This window comes from Apteryx rowi, unplaced genomic scaffold (assembly GCF_003343035.1).
Source record: "Apteryx rowi isolate R43461 unplaced genomic scaffold, aptRow1 scaffold_3, whole genome shotgun sequence".
Classification (NCBI taxonomy): domain Eukaryota; kingdom Metazoa; phylum Chordata; class Aves; order Apterygiformes; family Apterygidae; genus Apteryx; species Apteryx rowi.
In genome coordinates, this window is record NW_020449418.1 from 6,966,972 (window position 1) to 6,984,051 (window position 17,080).

The window sequence follows — 17,080 nt, forward strand, 5'->3', positions numbered from 1 at the left end:
CCTCACAACAGACGTTTTGCCTGGTTGGTACTTAATGGCTGCGTGCTCAGATGGTTCAGAAAAATCTGTTTTCATTAGCAGTAAAAGTTGGAAGGGTCAAGATGTTTCCTAACAAAGGTGATAGAAAACATTACTAAGAAGATAAACTCAGGACTTTAATTTAGGTTACAATGCACACAAACTGCAGAAATCAGTTTTAGAGGGTGCTTTTCATTTGAAATAAAATCTGATTGAAGTCTTCTGGAATTGCCATAAAAATTTCACTTTTACGTTAAATACTTCGTTATTGCAGTCAAAAGCCCCCTCCTCTGGCCTTATCTGTGTTACAGTCTCTTAAAGCACTTGCAGTCAGAGCATTTAAAGTTAATATTTTATAACTCCTCAGATGCATTGATAGCCACTCTTTTTTCACATCACTTTGGAAGCTGTTAATTGTTAACTGCAGAGGTGCCACCTGCTTCAGTTCCTCGCCTGGGATGCAAGAGACTTTCACCCTGACACCACATCAGCAGCTCAGTAGTTTGCAGCATATTTGGGTTTCATTTTACCCTTGGAAAGGTGCTTGTACCACAGCACAAAAGCAGTACTTTCCCCAAAACAGAACAGGAGAACACAGTGAGGAGGGTAGCAAATCTGCATAGACTTAAGAGGAACCAGAGAGGCTGCAGGCAGTGTTTATTGCCTTGAGGTCCCAGAAACAAAGTTTGCAGCTGCACAGATTCTCTCTTCTCTAGGGCATCCTCATGAACTATCTGCACTTGTGCCTTAGAGGAGAAAGATTCAGAAGAAATTTGAGAAGTTCAAGAAAACCAGAAGCAAAGGCTGGACTCTCTCTCAACAAAAAAAAAAAAAAAAAAAAAAAATCAAGGCTGAAATAAAAGTCCACTGTGGGACCAGAGAGTGGGCTATGGTGCTGAGGAGCACATGCTCAAAACCATTTTATTTAAAATTTTTCGAGCTACTATCATACTGCAATAACCTCCTCTAAATAGGAGAGGAAAACATTCAAACAAAACACCTGCAAGCAAAAAAAGGTTTAGCTGCAACCCTGGCAGCAAATAAGGCATCAACATATCATGTAACATTTGAAGTCTTTCTCCTCCTTGATCCAACATTACAATGGAGAAATAACAGAACGAACTTCACTAGCATGAACACTCCTCCTCCTCGAGTTTGCCATGATTTTCTCACTTTCAGACAATATCCAAGCTTTACTAGGCTTTTTAAGTCAGACCTTCCACCTTCTTTATTATGGACTACATAGAGAGGACAACCAGTAACAGTTACCCTGCTTCTTCCAGGAAGAACCAATGAGAAAATGCTGCATGCACAAGAGGAAGGAAATTAAGCTTTCAAGAGGTCATTCTGTTCCACCCAGAACATGTTGACTTTCACATGCATTCATTTGCCATCTAAATGTCTGCACATGAGAAAAGAATTGCAATGAATTCCCATCTCCTGCTAAAGCACAAGATTAAATAAGTTTCATCAACAAGTTAAATACTGTTAATAAAAAAACCCACACAACTTAATTGTTCTCTCTCAGAATGCACTACTATACGGGGCTGTACAAGCTTTCAGACAGTTTTCTCTATTCTATATGGGGCTGTACAAACTAAGCAACACTTACACAGGCACAGTCCGAAGCAGTTCCAAGATCCCTTGCCCATTCCACTGCTGAGCGGCATGCAGTTCCTCAGTGCAAACCCCAACGATCTGGAATAAATAAAACCAGAGATACTAAATAGCATGGAAACAGTGCAAGAACCATAGAGAAAATGTGCCATGTGCTCCTAGATCAAACTGGAGATACAGGGAAGCACCATTCTTTTAAACTAACTATATCAGAATGGAGCTTGAGACAACAGAGAGATTCTTCAGCTCCTTATACCCTCTGCCCACATCACGTAAGGTGGCCCAGGCATGTAACATTCAGATCTTGCATGGAGCATGTGGATTTAACTATGAGAAGGGCCCGGTGAAAAATCAGAGYTTACCAAAGATCCACTAGGCCATTCCTGCACTTCAGTCAACACAAGACAGACCAAGGCAGCGCACGTTAGGGTCTGAGCACACGCTCTGTTAGCCAATTGCTAGGAGCAAATGCGACACTACGTCAGCAACTTCAATTAGGCAAAGGACCTACTGCCACAAAGGAATGCTTTGGTGCTTATAAATCCTTGACCAATTCAGTTTGCTGACTGGTTAAATCTTATCCAGCACTACAGAGTTGCTTACACATCACATAACCCACTCTTCACTGCAGGCAACTGCAGACATCTACCTTCCTGTCCAAGGCAGGATGTGTTTGCCTTTCAGGGTGGGAACTGCCACACTGAGCAATACCAGATGTCCCTCTCACAGCAGCTGAGATAGCCACCTCAAACGAAGGGGCAAAACACTCTTTAGTTGATAGAGAAAGGCAGTTTCTTCCTGATCCACCAACTGCTGGCTTGTGCCTTGGAGAACAATGATTCACCCCTTGGGATGAGAAATTATTTTTTATTTTCTCTCTCAAGAGCCTAAGCCTTTTGCAACAACATTGAATTTTTGGTCAAAATTTGTGCAGCTAGTGCTTTATCAGAAAAGAAAACTGGAAACTAAATTCTGAAGAGCAGTAAGCAGAAGTGCTTGATGTGCCTTTGCTACAAGCATATATCTGCACTGATAGAGATCTGTGTGGAAAACCATCAACATCAGCATGCACCTAGTCCTGCACACCCTGCCGCCTGTCCCTTGCAGAGAGCTCTTTCTCAGGACCCAGCCCTTGGAACCGACACTTCACCCCACCCATCCACCAGGCTTCCTCAGCAAACAGCCTGAATCACCCTCACTTCAGCACATCCCTCCCTGGGCCTTTACTCACTAATTACATACAAACAGCAAGACTCTAAACAGGAAATTATTTTGTGTTCGCTCCTTTCTTTTTGCAATCATTTATCCTCATGGGTCAAAATAAATCCATAACAACGAGCAAACAAACAAACAAAGCGGAAAAATAAGTCAACCGTATGCGCTGTGAAGATGATGAGAGGCCAAGAGCCTCAGGATGCAACAAGTTGACTGTCCTTCAATCCGGAACAGCTGGGCACTAAAGAAGAGATGGGGACTAACGCAGCACTCACTGGGGGCCAGCCAGGAATTGCCCTGCTTAGCTTTGCTTTCTCTCTCTGCTTCCAGACCCCACAACTCACCTTTTACTGATTAACCCACATCTCTCTCTTTCCTGTTGATAAAGCACAGGCTTTCGGGCACGCCAGAAGATTCAGAAAAGCCTCTTCCCCTGCATGGCARTTGCCTTGTGCAGGTCTGTGATAACGGAGCTTCCCCTCACTCCTGCTCATAATCACTTGTTGCAACCAGAGCCAGGGACAAATGGGAGCAACCTGAAGCTTAAATTGTAAAATACAGATACTTGCATCTTCCCACATCAAAGAAGCTTTTTCATGGGGCAGGGAGAAATCAGCAGTTGGCCTAAACAGCTCCAGATGTGGGGTTAACAGGCAAGGGATTTTTTTAATGTTTCTTCTGCAAAGCAAACCTGAACCTTTCTTAAACAGTAGATCAATACAGGTGAATTCACTCAGACTCTAAAGAATCCTTGTGCCAATGCTACAGGCTATAGTTCAGCCATTAAATGATGCGAAAGCAAGTCTGAGTCCTACTCCAAGCACCTCTCTGCCTGGACCTCAAACCACTGGATCACTTATTAATACTGCCATAGCATGAATTTGAATTTAGCTCTGAATAATCTTTTAAAAACTGTTTCTCTGAGTCTTTTTCCCTATGTTGGTTTTTGAAATTTCAGAGCAGTAATATGCAACATTCAACTCTGGGTCTGTTTCAGGGTGTCAAACTTCTCTCCATCAGACAGGCCTCTACCACGAAAACTGTGCGTGCCATGGCTCATTACCAGTAACATCCTTACTGAACACCACCAAAGGAATGACTCAAGGATGAGATCCATTGTAATCAAAGCAGGAAGAAAAGTGGAAAACAGGGGAATAAGCATTTGACAGCAAGTCCTGAAAGACCATGTTATTTATCAAAACTAAATAAAATGTAATGTCAGCTCCACTCCATAACCAAGAGGTGACCATCAGAGCCCCCGCTACTGTGCCGTACCTGTAGGAAAGTAACAACCCCAAAAGGAGTTTGCACTGGCTGCATCTGCGGGTCTTCTGTCAACAACATATGCTGGATTCTAGATTCACTGTTGTCCAAAGGGCTGTGCCACGATACATGGTCACCGCTACAGAAGGTGTTTTCTGCAAGGAGGAAAATAAAAAATATTTAGTGATTACAATCTGCCAGAAGCTGGAAGAATAAACCAGGGACTTGTTCAGGTCTCATATTCCTTCTGTAAGCATCTACTCTTGGCCACTGTCAGACAGGGACCTCTGGTCAGGCCCCGGACAGTCCCTTGCTGCTATTCAAAGTGACTGCCTCTAGCCAGCTCTGCTGAGTGTCAGACAGCTGGAGCACCCAATCCTGAGGAAGGAAAAGCATCTGGTTGAGGCATCTGAATTCAAGCACCAAATTTAAAACTGCCTGATCTTGAGTCACAGTCCTGTAGCAAAAAAATAGTGCGCTGGTTTTGATATTAATCCCAACACAGGAATACAAACAAATAAAATTAGTCTCTCATTTATTATTATTCTCATTTTGTGCGAGGGCATAGATAGTCAGCTGGCCATACTGGATGCTTATGGAACAGCAGTTCATACTTAATTTGCAACTCTGATTTGCCACAGAGAAAACATTCTGAAATGCGAATTAAACACAAATAATACTCTGTTATATCTAATAAAAATCCACAGTTTGCTGCCCAACTTGTGACAGTCTAAGTCAAAGTCACTTTCTCTTCCAATTGTCTGGCAGCTCTGGTACAGAATTATAATTAATATATTCCTTCTTTCCCAAACAATGAGAAAACCAGTAGGCTATATAAATTTCACTCTATGTCAGAATGGACTGCATCAAAACAAACGGCCAGAAATTATTCTTCTTTCTTCATGACCATAAGAATTTTTCTTCTCCTCCTCTCCTGCTTAGAAAGAGAAAGAAAACAGAGAGTCCCATGCTCAGTAGCTGGTGCCTGCCAGAAGGCACACCAGAACCCATTCATATGTTGCTGCCTTGTCACAAGGAAGGGTAATGCTTGTTTTCTGAACAACTAGAAGTGAAACAATCAACCATGAGCATTTTCTTTCCAGTTAAAGCAGGGGCCACTTGTACACAGTTCCAAGAGCACATGTACAAAAATGCTGCCCATTTGATTGCCTCGCRCTTGGTCTTGTGCTTGTCCCATTCTGAATAGAGTTTTTATAGTACATACAAATAAACAGCCTAGAAACCAAATTCTGCCCTCTAATGTAGGTGTGGTGCCCCAGGGATGAACTGGGCACTTGAGACTGGGGTATCTCATGTGACGTAGAGCAGGAACCATTCAAAGACAGGGTGCTGTCTGGTCTGGCTTCTCCTCTGCCTCTCAGCTATGAGCAGACATCTTCCTGGCTTTTCACCTAACCTTCCCAGCTACCTTCCAAATACATCTGTGAACAGGACATCTCTTAAGCAAGTATCCAYAGCGCTTATCTGAGAATTCTTGAATTGGGCATGGCAGCTTCTGCAGCAGCAAAAGAGAATTAGCATTTGTCAGCAATTGCAGCTTTGTCCCCAGTCACATTAAGYAACAACAGAAACTGGGAAGCGGGTGCTTACGCACCAGTCACTGTTCACCAGCACTGTGACAACTCCGTGCACGTACTCTTGGCCAGCAGCAAGTGCAGGATGCTTCAAATGAGCCATCAGTGGCAGAGTGYTAAGCTAACCAGAGTTATCTTGCAATTGCTGTGGTTAAAAATGCTTAAAGATCATCACACTGATAGCTAATTCATGGTTACATGTTCATGACTTTAATTCAGGGTGTTGTGGGCAACTCGTAGTTTCTCCACCAGGTGTCCCCATTGGTGTTTATTTGAACATTCATACATATTTTTGCAGATGTATTTCTTGGAGAGCTCATTAGACAAAGTAAGAATTAAAATAAACTCCCAACACTGTAAGCAACTTGGCCTGAAGAACAAGGCATGGAGKAGAAGTGTTGTGATAAGGAAGGGAATGTTTTCCTTAGTTAGAACTAGGAAAGAGAGAAATCAGCAAGTGCAAGCTGCTTAGAAAAAAGAGGTTACCRTTATGTACAATAAATTACACGCTTTCAAGCTCTGTGACTGGAAGGAGTGGTTCAGCACATAGCTCTTGCACTCTCTACTTTCAAAGTTGGACATATAGGCAGACATAAATGAAAAACTTGATTTAAAAGTTTTCTTACATCAGAATTTGATTAAAGAAATAAACAACACTTACAATTTTGCAAGAGATCTTGCTGATATTTTCCAGGTTAACCAAAATGTGGCCGATTAATTTTTTTTTAAATGATAAAAGCTTCTCAGTCACAGTTTTCAAGAATGAAACAAAGCCACAAAGAGCTTATTCTTGGGTCCTGTCTTTCTACCACAACATTTTGCCCATCAAATGCTCACACAATTCTATGCTGATCGATCGCTGCATTTCACTGCTGGTGCTGCTTCTCCTGGGAAATCCCAGCCCGTTTAGAGCAGGTTTTCAAATGCAAATATCTCTGCTGGAAACCCACCTGTTTATGTCTATGTGAACACTGAACACTTAGAAAATCTCCCTCTCTCTCACATGCACATGAACACCACAAAATTCACACTGACTGCTCAATTAAATCACAAAAAAACATTGTGCAAGTAACATGAAGCCCAATTAAAATCCATAAGACTGCAGGAAATTCAGAAGGCCTAAAACTCAGCTTGCTGCATGGTAACCCATATGGAATATAAGATTAGCTTTTGTATAGAGATAGTTGCAGTACTGAGGACAACTTGAATTACAGGAGTTGCAGTCACAGAAACTAAGAAATTACAGGAACAGAGAAGGACTAGATAATGACTTATACCAGYCTCACGCTGAAAACAGTGGTGAGTATCCTCCCTTCCTACCTTTCACACTCATATTTTCAAAATAAGACAATCAAAATCTTTCTAGGCTTTTAAACTTAAAACAATATTCTTACCTAAGAATCACAAAGTTTTCAAAATTATTCCCACAAAGAAAATCAATAACTAAATTTGGGGCTTTCATGAATGTTGAATCGGAACATACAACATCCAGATAAATCCTCAGTCATCACCTTTCTCATAGATGGGAAAAGTCTCTTGTGGTTTTTGCCCCTTCTCTACCATTTGCAATGCTCTCAATAACACTTAGTAAACCTTCCTTTCATCCACAAACACTTACTGTGCGCTAGCATTTTCATATATATTCCCATAAAAACAAGAGAAAAGCAGGCACAGGACGCATGCACTTATTCCAGGTACGCTAGAAGCTCAAATGCCTTACAAGTGACCCGCTTCAGTCAACYGTGCCTCTGAGAGCTGGCCTGAAGACGGCTACTTTGGTTCCCCAAAACACATTCCCATTCCTCCGACAGAGTGTGAACAAACTGGAGCAAGTAGTGCGCCATCTCCAATTCACTTCTGGATCTCTGTTTTGCATCGCTATAAACCAAGGATGGAACCTAGACCTTCAGTGATACGGATGACAATCTTGGTCTCTAAACAAGGTTCATCATTTTATAGCCATACCTTTCAGCATACATTTTGATCCCTAGTGCCATGAGAAATGTATGCAAGCAGCTGGAAGCTACTTACATATGGAAACTTGCAAATACAGACATTCAAATAAGTATTAATATACACATACAAGAAATGTTTTATGCAAAAATAAAAAGATTACACATAGAGGTCTATGTCCATCGGTTGCTGACAGAGTCTGACAGGTCTCACCTCTACAAGGTCACCAGCATTCCAAAGCAATTTCCAACTTTAGGCCAAAACAACTCTCTTTCAGGTAAGCGCAGAACATTCCTTGGCAAGTTATCTTGGTTACTAAAACTGGAATTTTATGGCCTCAGCAACAAAGCTGGTTCCACAAGGATCCCATCACAATGTTGATGCTGTTTCAAGTCCCTGTAGATTTGGGGACAGTCTCTGCTCTATCCCAGCCCATTTATAGCAACCATTGACCCAATACCTTTCACTCTTACGAGCTCTGCCAAAACAACCCTTTTAACCTGTTGAAATGTTGGGGGGATTAGAACTATGGCAAATTTGCTTTCCTGGATTAGGGGAGGGATTTAAGGTCCTCTGTACAAAGACCAAGCACAATAGACTAAAAAAGTCCTTTTGTGCCTTATCTCCTAATAASAGAAAATACATTTGGGTCCAGAATCTTGTCAAAGGTGAGGAGGCTCTCAGTGATAGCTGTGAAAAATCATGAGCTGTTATTGAACAAACACCTTCGCTACCAGTACAAGAGGGCAACTACTATGAGCACAAAACAACAGGACTAAGGTGAACTCACTCTYGCCTCTTTGAACTTCCGTGTTAACTATGACTGCACAGCAAAGATGACAAGAGCTGCGACATGTCCAAGGAAATCATGTTATGCAGGGGGATGAGTCTGATATATTCTTGTAGTAATAGCAAGTCTCATAACTGATGGCCAGTTGGTGTGTTTCCATTCTCAGGTGTAAGTTTGGAGGGGACTTCTGGGCTAGGGGAGAGGAGGGAGCAGCTTATGGAAAGGGAGCAGGAGAGACTAGTTAGACTTCTTGAGGCCTCTCAAACCAGCAAAGAGTTGCTTGATCAGCTTAGGGGCAAAAAGGACACTTGAAGCCTGTTCTGTTTTGAAGAGAGACATCTTTACTCTAGAACTTCAGAAAATGTATGACACACCAGACATTCAAATAAAGAGGAACGCAAGGAGACAAGGTGGGCTGTCCCAAAAGCAGATTGCATATTGTCACATCAAAAGTACCCTTGAACCTTGAGATCACTGGACTTGCTGAAAAAGCCCTTCTCTGAACAAGGGAAAGTACCAAAGCTGTTTATTCTACGGTTCTGCACATTGTGGTTGGATTCCTCACTGTCTATTGAAGGAACTCTGACTGAAGCTTTACCACAGTTACGGCAAGTACAGGAGGATGCTCCCACGCAGATTCACTTCCGTCTAACATGGAGCGTATGCATCTCTACTCTTCCACGTCGCAGGGGCACAGCTAGCATTTTTACTAACCTGCTCATTTTTATGATCCTTTAAAGAACAGAACCTCTCTGAAAGCCCTACCACTCTATCAGATCTGTTTGACATTGGACAACAGGTTCAAGTACCATTAGTGCAGTACAGTCTTCTAGACAGAAGAATATGATGACTGCATAAGCCTTGTTTCCTTAGGTGACCACAGCAAAAACAATACTCAGTCACAAGAAAAAGCTACCAGGGCATCACYGGGGAATTGTCAAATCCCTAGGACRGAGGACACAAAGCATAGAAATGATCTGGCGATCCACAGGCAGAATTAAATAGCAAAGTAACTAAAAGAAAATATATTAAAAAAAGAAATCCAACTGATCTTAGTGAATGAATAAATTGGCAAGTCATCAGGAGCAAACTAGTGCTCAGATTTACAGCATACAAACCGAGTCACAGCTGCACACTTTTGCCCCTTGGTAAACCCGAGGTAGGTACATGTTCCCTCCATGAAAGGAAGAGTTAAGCTGCCCCACCTGCCTCAGGATTAGTGCATACCCTTCAGCAGTTACCACAGGAGCCGTGGATGTGTTGTAATTGTACAAGGTTTTTTTTTACAGCAACCTCTTGGACATTCACACCCTTCCTGCATTGCAGGTGCATTAACAGGACTTAAGCCTAGCGCAACAAGGAGTTCCATCTTCAGGAATTTGAAACTGGTTCTTTTTCTGCAAGTTTGTGTTTTAACAAAAGCTACCACAAAAAAATTTTTTTTTTCAGTTGGGGAATGCTGATTCCATAAAATCAAACTACCTTATAGAGAGATATTGATTTCATAAAAATTCAACAGGGACATCATTAAAACATTTCATTTCAAACTTATTATTTGATTTYATAATTTACAACAGCAAACCTGAACCTTCTCTCTAGCTCTACAGAAAAGTTTAAATTTCCCATAGACCAGCTCTTGTACCATCCTATTATGCAAAAGCAGCATCTATAAGACAGTTATACCAGGCTGCTCTGTTAAGCTTCCCATATTTTGAGATCTTTAAAATGTCATTATCCATTTTCTTTTACAGCCCACATAAAGCAGGTGAGGTTCCTTCATGCAGCAATGGTCATAACTCAGCTGTGCAATCTCTCCTAACTTTACTATCCAATTGCTCTATAATGAGAACTGGGGAAATAACTCAGAGGGAAATATTGCACTGTGGACTAATAAATTTTACTTGTGTAGTGCTGTTCACGTATTTTCTTAGAGTGCATTCCCCCCAGCTTTAAGTTGACTAAATATAACTAATGCCTCAAGAAACAAACCCAAGCTATATCCTTGGCCTCAAGATGTTTTATAAATAGTTTAATGCATGCAACCCATGTTCTAAAGGTGTTGGCTAGCTCTAGAGATAAACAGAGATCACCTCAGGTTTATTTCTCATAGTATTTTCAATGTCTTTTTTAAACCTGATGTTTCCACGATGTTAGGATCTTGCTAGGAACCCTTCCTCCCTTGAATAACACCACAGTGAGCAGTACTGGGAACTAACTGAGATCCATCCAAAGGGTGGCCTCCAGGTTGAATCCGGCCCTAGGAACATTTCCCATTAGTTCGCTATTCTTCACCCAGAGGAGATGGGAAATAACAGTTTGGGYATCAGAGTCAAATATCTATGCACATGCATAGGGGAAAGTGCAGAGGGAAAAAGAGGAGTTGATGCTGTTCTACCAGGAAGAAGGCAGCAAGGGGACTTGCAGCATAATCTCCTGCCCATGCATGGCCTGGCACAAAGTCCCCAAATTGAGTCTGGCTCCTGAGACAGTTGAGATCTGTCCAATCAATGCATCACCCTGGTTCAACCAAAGGTCAGAAACTTTCCCCTTCCGACTTGGTCACACCATGCAGTTCTTTAGAGTGATTTTAAATTAAAAAAAAAAATAGAATTGGTAGCATGGTCATTCCTCTGTATCGCTTCTGAGATGCCTCCTCTTTCAAAATGCCAGTTAGAAGCTGCAAAGAAAGGGTTAAATTGTTCTCAATAGTTAATCTGTTTGTATTTGCACTGCAAAGTCAGTTTGATAACCCATCTGGATACTGTATTATGGGTTCTGAGGTAATACTGCAGAGAGTGGGAGAAGTCCTAAGTACATTAACTACCAAGCGTGCCTGATCTTGGGAAAACAGCTGCTCTGCTACACCCATATCCTTCAAAGGCAAATGTCTGTGTTCCTCTTTTGTTTCTGTGGCAAGTCAGGCTGTCACTACACGGTCACTTTATTCCAGGAAATGTGCAAGATGCTGCCGAGAGAGACAATCCTGCTTGTGCCTCTGCGACAACAGCCACGACCTGGATCACTGCCCTGCAACCAGTAAAGTTGCTCAGCTACGCTGGCGCAATGCTTGGCGCTTCTCTCCTGACTTGGACTAAAAAACCATATCTAATAAACCCGCAAGAGTGTGTGGCACTGGGGATGCTGGCAGGCAAACAAGATGACCACATCSCTCACAGCAGCCAGGCCTGTGTTAGTCACATCACTCGGCGGCCTGAAACCTCGCTGCTCGAAGGAGCACAAACCTGTATTTTGGATCCGGCTGTGAAAGCTCAGCTAAACTGTAGGCGGCAAGTCACTATCTTCAGCCAGCATAGCTCAGGAGAAATTCTGCATTTAAGAGCAAAGTAATGAAGGATTTTGGCTCCAAGACTTAGGGGTGAAGGAATGTTAAAAAGGTCCCCAATGAGTCCCACAGTGATGCAGCCAGACATTGAAATTGAATGCAGCTTATCATATAGTTGCAGAAATAATGTAATTGATCGCATTGCTATTACCCATGCACAGTGTGCATGATTTATTATATAAATGCATCTTCTCCAACACATTTTTAATATTCAGTCTGCCTTTGTTGTTGTTTTTTTTTTTAAGGTAATCTGGCAGTCTGTCACAAATTAGATTTGTTGCTGTGTTTCAGTAGCATTTTGCAGTCTGAACAGCTAGAATTAATTGAGATACACTAAGGGCAGATGCAGAGTCCAMTACTGAAAAGTATTAGCTATATTTTTCCACCAGAATTACTTAATATATTTCTAACTAGCTTAATAATGGATAYAACAGTGCTTGCAATGATGTAGCTTTAACAAACTGATACAGAAGCTAAACATGAAAATTGTGTCCAAATATCTCAAATTAATAGTTACTGCAAGTCATTAGGCAGATGTGAATTTAAAAAAAACATGCTACAAAGAATAAGATCTCATTCAGACTCTTTTGCCAGTCATATTGAATTAAGATAATCTAGGGATAATCAAATTAACACTAAATTCAGTATGTCTGCCTAGCTGCCTAACCTACAAAGAACTGCACACATGCCCTGGAAGGGGGGAAAACAAYTGTGATATAATCTGTGGGGCCTGCTGGCAGCGTTAATTTATAATTTCATTCTCAGCTTGAGCTGAATGTGTTTTAAGAACAACGTGTACCAGGAATTAGAAGCCAAGGCATGATATATTTGCATGACTTAAAAAATGCATTTCCTTCATGTTTTTYTTACGCAGTTCATTTTTGCAGCCCCTTATCTCCTGTCTGGGAAACAGGAACTGACCTAGCCCAGGCTCTCCAAAGAGGTGCAAATTTCCAGAGGGCTTCCCATGGTGCTGCTGCCTGCTGCAGACATGCAGCATAGACAAGATGCCTTAGGAAGAATTAAATCCCTAGCGTACAATTAAACAATAGCYCCACTGCAGGGATTCAATTGGGCTTTTAGAAACAAGGGGCCCAGACAAAACGTTCTCAAAAAAGTGAAAAAACAGATTATCAGTACTGTAAGGGCTGCTGAACCTCTGTGTTTTGAGGACTGAGTTCCTGAAAACAGAAGCGTGATGCAGACTGTATTTTCAACCTGCTGATCACCTTCAAAAAAAGTTCATTGCTGCACAGCTCCAGGTTGTAAGTCTGGAATTTTAACGATTTGCCCTAAAGAGTCCCATCAGTTTATGCAAGTATATATAATCTTATTTGATCATTTAAGTCCACTGGACTGAAAGCCAGATGAAGGGGCCAAAACCAGAACCTACTGTACTTCCCCAGGGTACCTTCACCAGCAGAACAAGCAGGATTCCTCGCTTCTCCGTGTACTGTTCAAAACTGTCATTCAATCCTACTGACAGTGGGATGRTGGAAAAAGTGTCTCATTGTACTGCAGCTTCCACTGATGGAGTTACGAATACTGGCTTTCATATTATAAAGTAGATCCCAGGCACCTGGGTGCCTTATGTGATATTGGAGACGGTCAGTCTTGTAATATTTTAGTAGAAAACCGAATGCTAAAATGCTATCATACAAGAACCAGTTTGGTTTGGGGCCTCCTTTACCTCTTCTGTTTTCCAGGACATTTCTTTCTATCCCTTACACATCTGGGTTTTCGAGCTTGCTCCTTCTCCCTGCCCATCTCTATGCGCGCATACAATTTCCATTACTGCAGCCTCCGAGAATTTCGCAAGCAGACTCCCAGCGAGTGACTCCTGTGCCCAGGGCACGCTCCCACCCTCTTGGAGCTGTGGGCCCCCTGTCCTCTCCCTGACTCCTCACAGCCTCCTCCACCAAACACCTCCTCCCCCGCTTCCCCTCCTCTTCACAACTTCATTCAGCTCTGTGCCTGCCCACCCCTGCTCCTTACAGCCTTCCTCAGCCTCTGACCGTCCTCAGCCTCCTGCTCGGCAGAGAGGGAAGCTGGCGCACTCGGCAGGCTTGGCACATCCTCCGCAAAAGCTCTGCCTGGGGCAGGCTGCAGCTCTTACGTTGCTTTTGCAACAACACTCTTTTCACCTATCTACTGATTTATCTGTATAAGCACCCACCTCCAGGGAGGGAAACCTGGAGGAAGGCAAGAAAGGAAACGGCTTACCTGACACATCTGAGTATGGAGGGAAAGAAGCTGAACACGGATTCGAGTTGCTGCTCTGCCCCTTCGCAGTGCCACAAAAGCCTCTCACTCCAAGCCCTTGCTCTTCCACACCCTGTCACCCAGGCTCATCTCCCCTAGGTGCTGCAGGGCTGCTCTGCTTACACTTTCCTCCAACAGGCGAGCGGGATGATCTCTACCCTACCCCCTTCATCCCCCAGCCAAGCAACCACAAAAGCACGGGAGAGACGCACTTGCCAAATTTGGAGCTTTGGGCCAGTGTCAGAGCCCGAGCCCCACTGATAACGTCTCCCCCTGGGCCATATTATTTCGATTTCTCTGAACAGATATCTGGAGGCATTACCGCAGAGCCACGGCACTTCCCACCTGCGAGGCAGCGAGAGCAGCCAAGCGGCACCAGGGCAATAGCCTCCCAGAGCAGAGCCTCTTATGCACCTACCACCACTGTCCAGCCGTGCTGCCACCAGCTCTCTGCATCTGCCACCTTTCAGAGAGAGAAAAAGAAGTGTTTTACGGCTCTCTTTCAAAGCAGGGTATTTATGCCTCAAGGTTTCAGTAACTGAATAGTCTCAGGATGGGGTGGAGGACGGGGAGCAAGAAAGGATGTTACACAGAAGGATCTCCTGTCAGATAAGGACTCAACTCAGAATGGCCCCACGCGGCCAAATTGAAGCAATACTTGCCTTTTATTTAAAAATACTAGCCTGTGTTCTGACACATGAAAGCCAGAGTGTTTTATAGCTATTTGAACGTTTCACAGCTTGCTGCAGCTAGAACAAAGACTTGTACCAGCAGCATTAAATAACCTTGTAGGTGCCCTTAATGAGGGAAGAGAAATGCGACAGGAGAGAGAAACTTTTTTGAACCTCCTGCATCCTTGTGCATGAGCAAATCACTGAACAAGGGTATGTACCTACAGATGGGCACAGGAGCAGTGTGTGTACTCACTTGTGATCATCCTTAAATACCTAGCTTTGAGATGTTTCTGCTGAAGAGATTTCAAGGAGCTTGAAAGGGAAACTAAGGCACTATCCTCCCATGAAGGATCCACAGAAGATGCATGCACTTTACTGCTGAGCCTCCACACCACAGAAGTCTTACAAGTTTGACAGAAAGACTGCAAGAAGGTGCATGCACTAGAACATCACTGGCAGCGTAAGTTACTCAACAGAAAGGGCAAAAAGGGGAAGACAGCCTTGGTGAGAAAACATCTATGAGTTATCACATCATGACCTCTTAAGAGAAGTTATCAGGTTACCTTGATGCCAATTCTGGAGTTTATAATGGAAAGGGAATGGAGGGGTCTTTGAGAAAACAGAGYACTGCAGCATTTTTTCCCCTCAGTGGTTGATTATTTTCTCTTAAATTTTCAGGAATTTAAAGCTTGCATGGGCCAAACTTTTGTTTTGCTTTTGGCAAAGCAGGAGGCTGAAGGGCAGGAAACAGAGGAACTTTATATTCACACWTATTTGTGTAAAAAATTATTTAGTTACACATTGAATCCTACCAACCCATTATAGTAGTGCAAGAGAAACACACAATGTTAGTCCAAGAACTATATTTGTGGTTTGAATGCAAAATGATCAGCCTGTTTTTGAATATCTTTTGAAAGTAGTTTGAGATGATTCCTTTATGGCCCTCGTTTAAAAAGAAAAAGCAGGAGAGCCTGCAGCCTCTGAACACACTCTCCCAGTTTCTCTTCCCCACCAAGAACAAAACGCTTCCCCTGCTGTGCCCATTTGCTGCCTCCTGGCTGAGCAGGCTGCTGCAAAGGATCTTTGCATGAGGCTGTCAGAAGATGGTCCATAATGAGCTCYGCGTACTGCCATACTCCCAGGCAGAGAGCAGAGCGGCTTAGTCAGAAAGCACAGTCTGAGCACCACTTGCTGTGCACATCTTCAGTAGAAAGTGTAAGAAGGTGGCTATGAAACTCTGAACCCAACTTCCAGCTCAGTCCACTCTTCTCTGTGGTTTCATCTAACAGGCTGGCAGCTCTCAAGAGAGAGACTGGCCCTTTTCACAAGGTTACTCAGTACATGCAGCCTTCATACTCTCCCCCGTGCATCCAAAACAATTGCACGCAGGCAGAAAGAGAGGATGCTCCTGGGACTGCAAAACAATCCCTCCGCTTTGTGGCTTTCAACCCCTTGATAGGAGGCGGCAATACTATTCTGTGCAGAAGCCTTTAACTATTAGAGTGGCTGCTTCCGTTTCCCAGAAAAAGCCGGTGGGACAAAGACCTCGTATATAAGATGCCAAAGGACCTCACACCAGCAGGAGGGGGAGTTTTCTGCCTTCCCCCCAGCCGCTGCCTTTGTCTTGCATTCCTCCTTCAGCACAGGGGACAGAGCCTTTGTCCCAGACTGCGTGCACCATGTGCGGCTTCTCCCCCACTTCCTTAGCCCAGCAGCCAGAGATGCTATTCTTACCAGGGCCTGCTGGCCCCCGCTCGCGGGCTCCCGACCCTCCTGCAGCCGGTGGAGAAGTGGGATGGACAAAAGGCTGCCTGCGGGGAGCTCAGCTGCTCCCTGCTTTGGGCAGGAAACATTAGCAAGATCAGGCCTGATCTTGAACTGTGGCCACTCACGACAAACACCTGCTAGGAGACAGCATCCAAGTGTCCCCAGGGCACAGAGCCCAATGGCCGTCCTTGTACTGCTTGTGCTGTTCCAGCAGCCTTGCACGGAGGTGCAGCACAGAGCTTTCTCTGGGTTTTTCCTCCCTCCTCCAGCAGCAGCCCATGTGCAGCATGAAGGCTGAAATGGTTTGTGCATTTGTAAATGCAACCGTATCATTGCAAGTGTTGCTGCTCTGTCCTCCCCTGACATTTGGGAGCAGCCCCAAGGCACACGGACTGATGCAGAGCACAAAGAGAAGGCAGGGGTCTTGTTTTTCTTAAATAAACCAACTGAACGAACTGTTTTGAACAGCAGAAAAGCAACAAGCTAAGTTCAGGTCCCAGGCAGCAACAGGACGTGGGTTGACAGAGTTAAAAGGGGCAACATCAGCTGAAATCTACCCAATTCAAACTGGGCATCTAACTAC

At 43.6% G+C, this 17,080-nt stretch overlaps 1 protein-coding gene across 2 annotated transcripts in view; it reads right to left on the bottom strand.

Annotated features, from left to right (window-relative positions):
* Positions 1-17,080, bottom strand: part of SUFU (SUFU negative regulator of hedgehog signaling) — a 95,190-nt gene that overhangs the window by 37,370 nt on the left and 40,740 nt on the right. For both annotated transcript variants that reach the window (XM_026069729.1, XM_026069730.1), the window contains exons 4-5: positions 4,126-4,268; positions 1,631-1,716 (exon numbers count right to left, since the gene is read on the bottom strand). In XM_026069729.1, the coding sequence (XP_025925514.1) occupies positions 1,631-1,716; positions 4,126-4,268 (229 nt within the window). The remainder of the gene's footprint in view (positions 1-1,630; positions 1,717-4,125; positions 4,269-17,080) is intronic.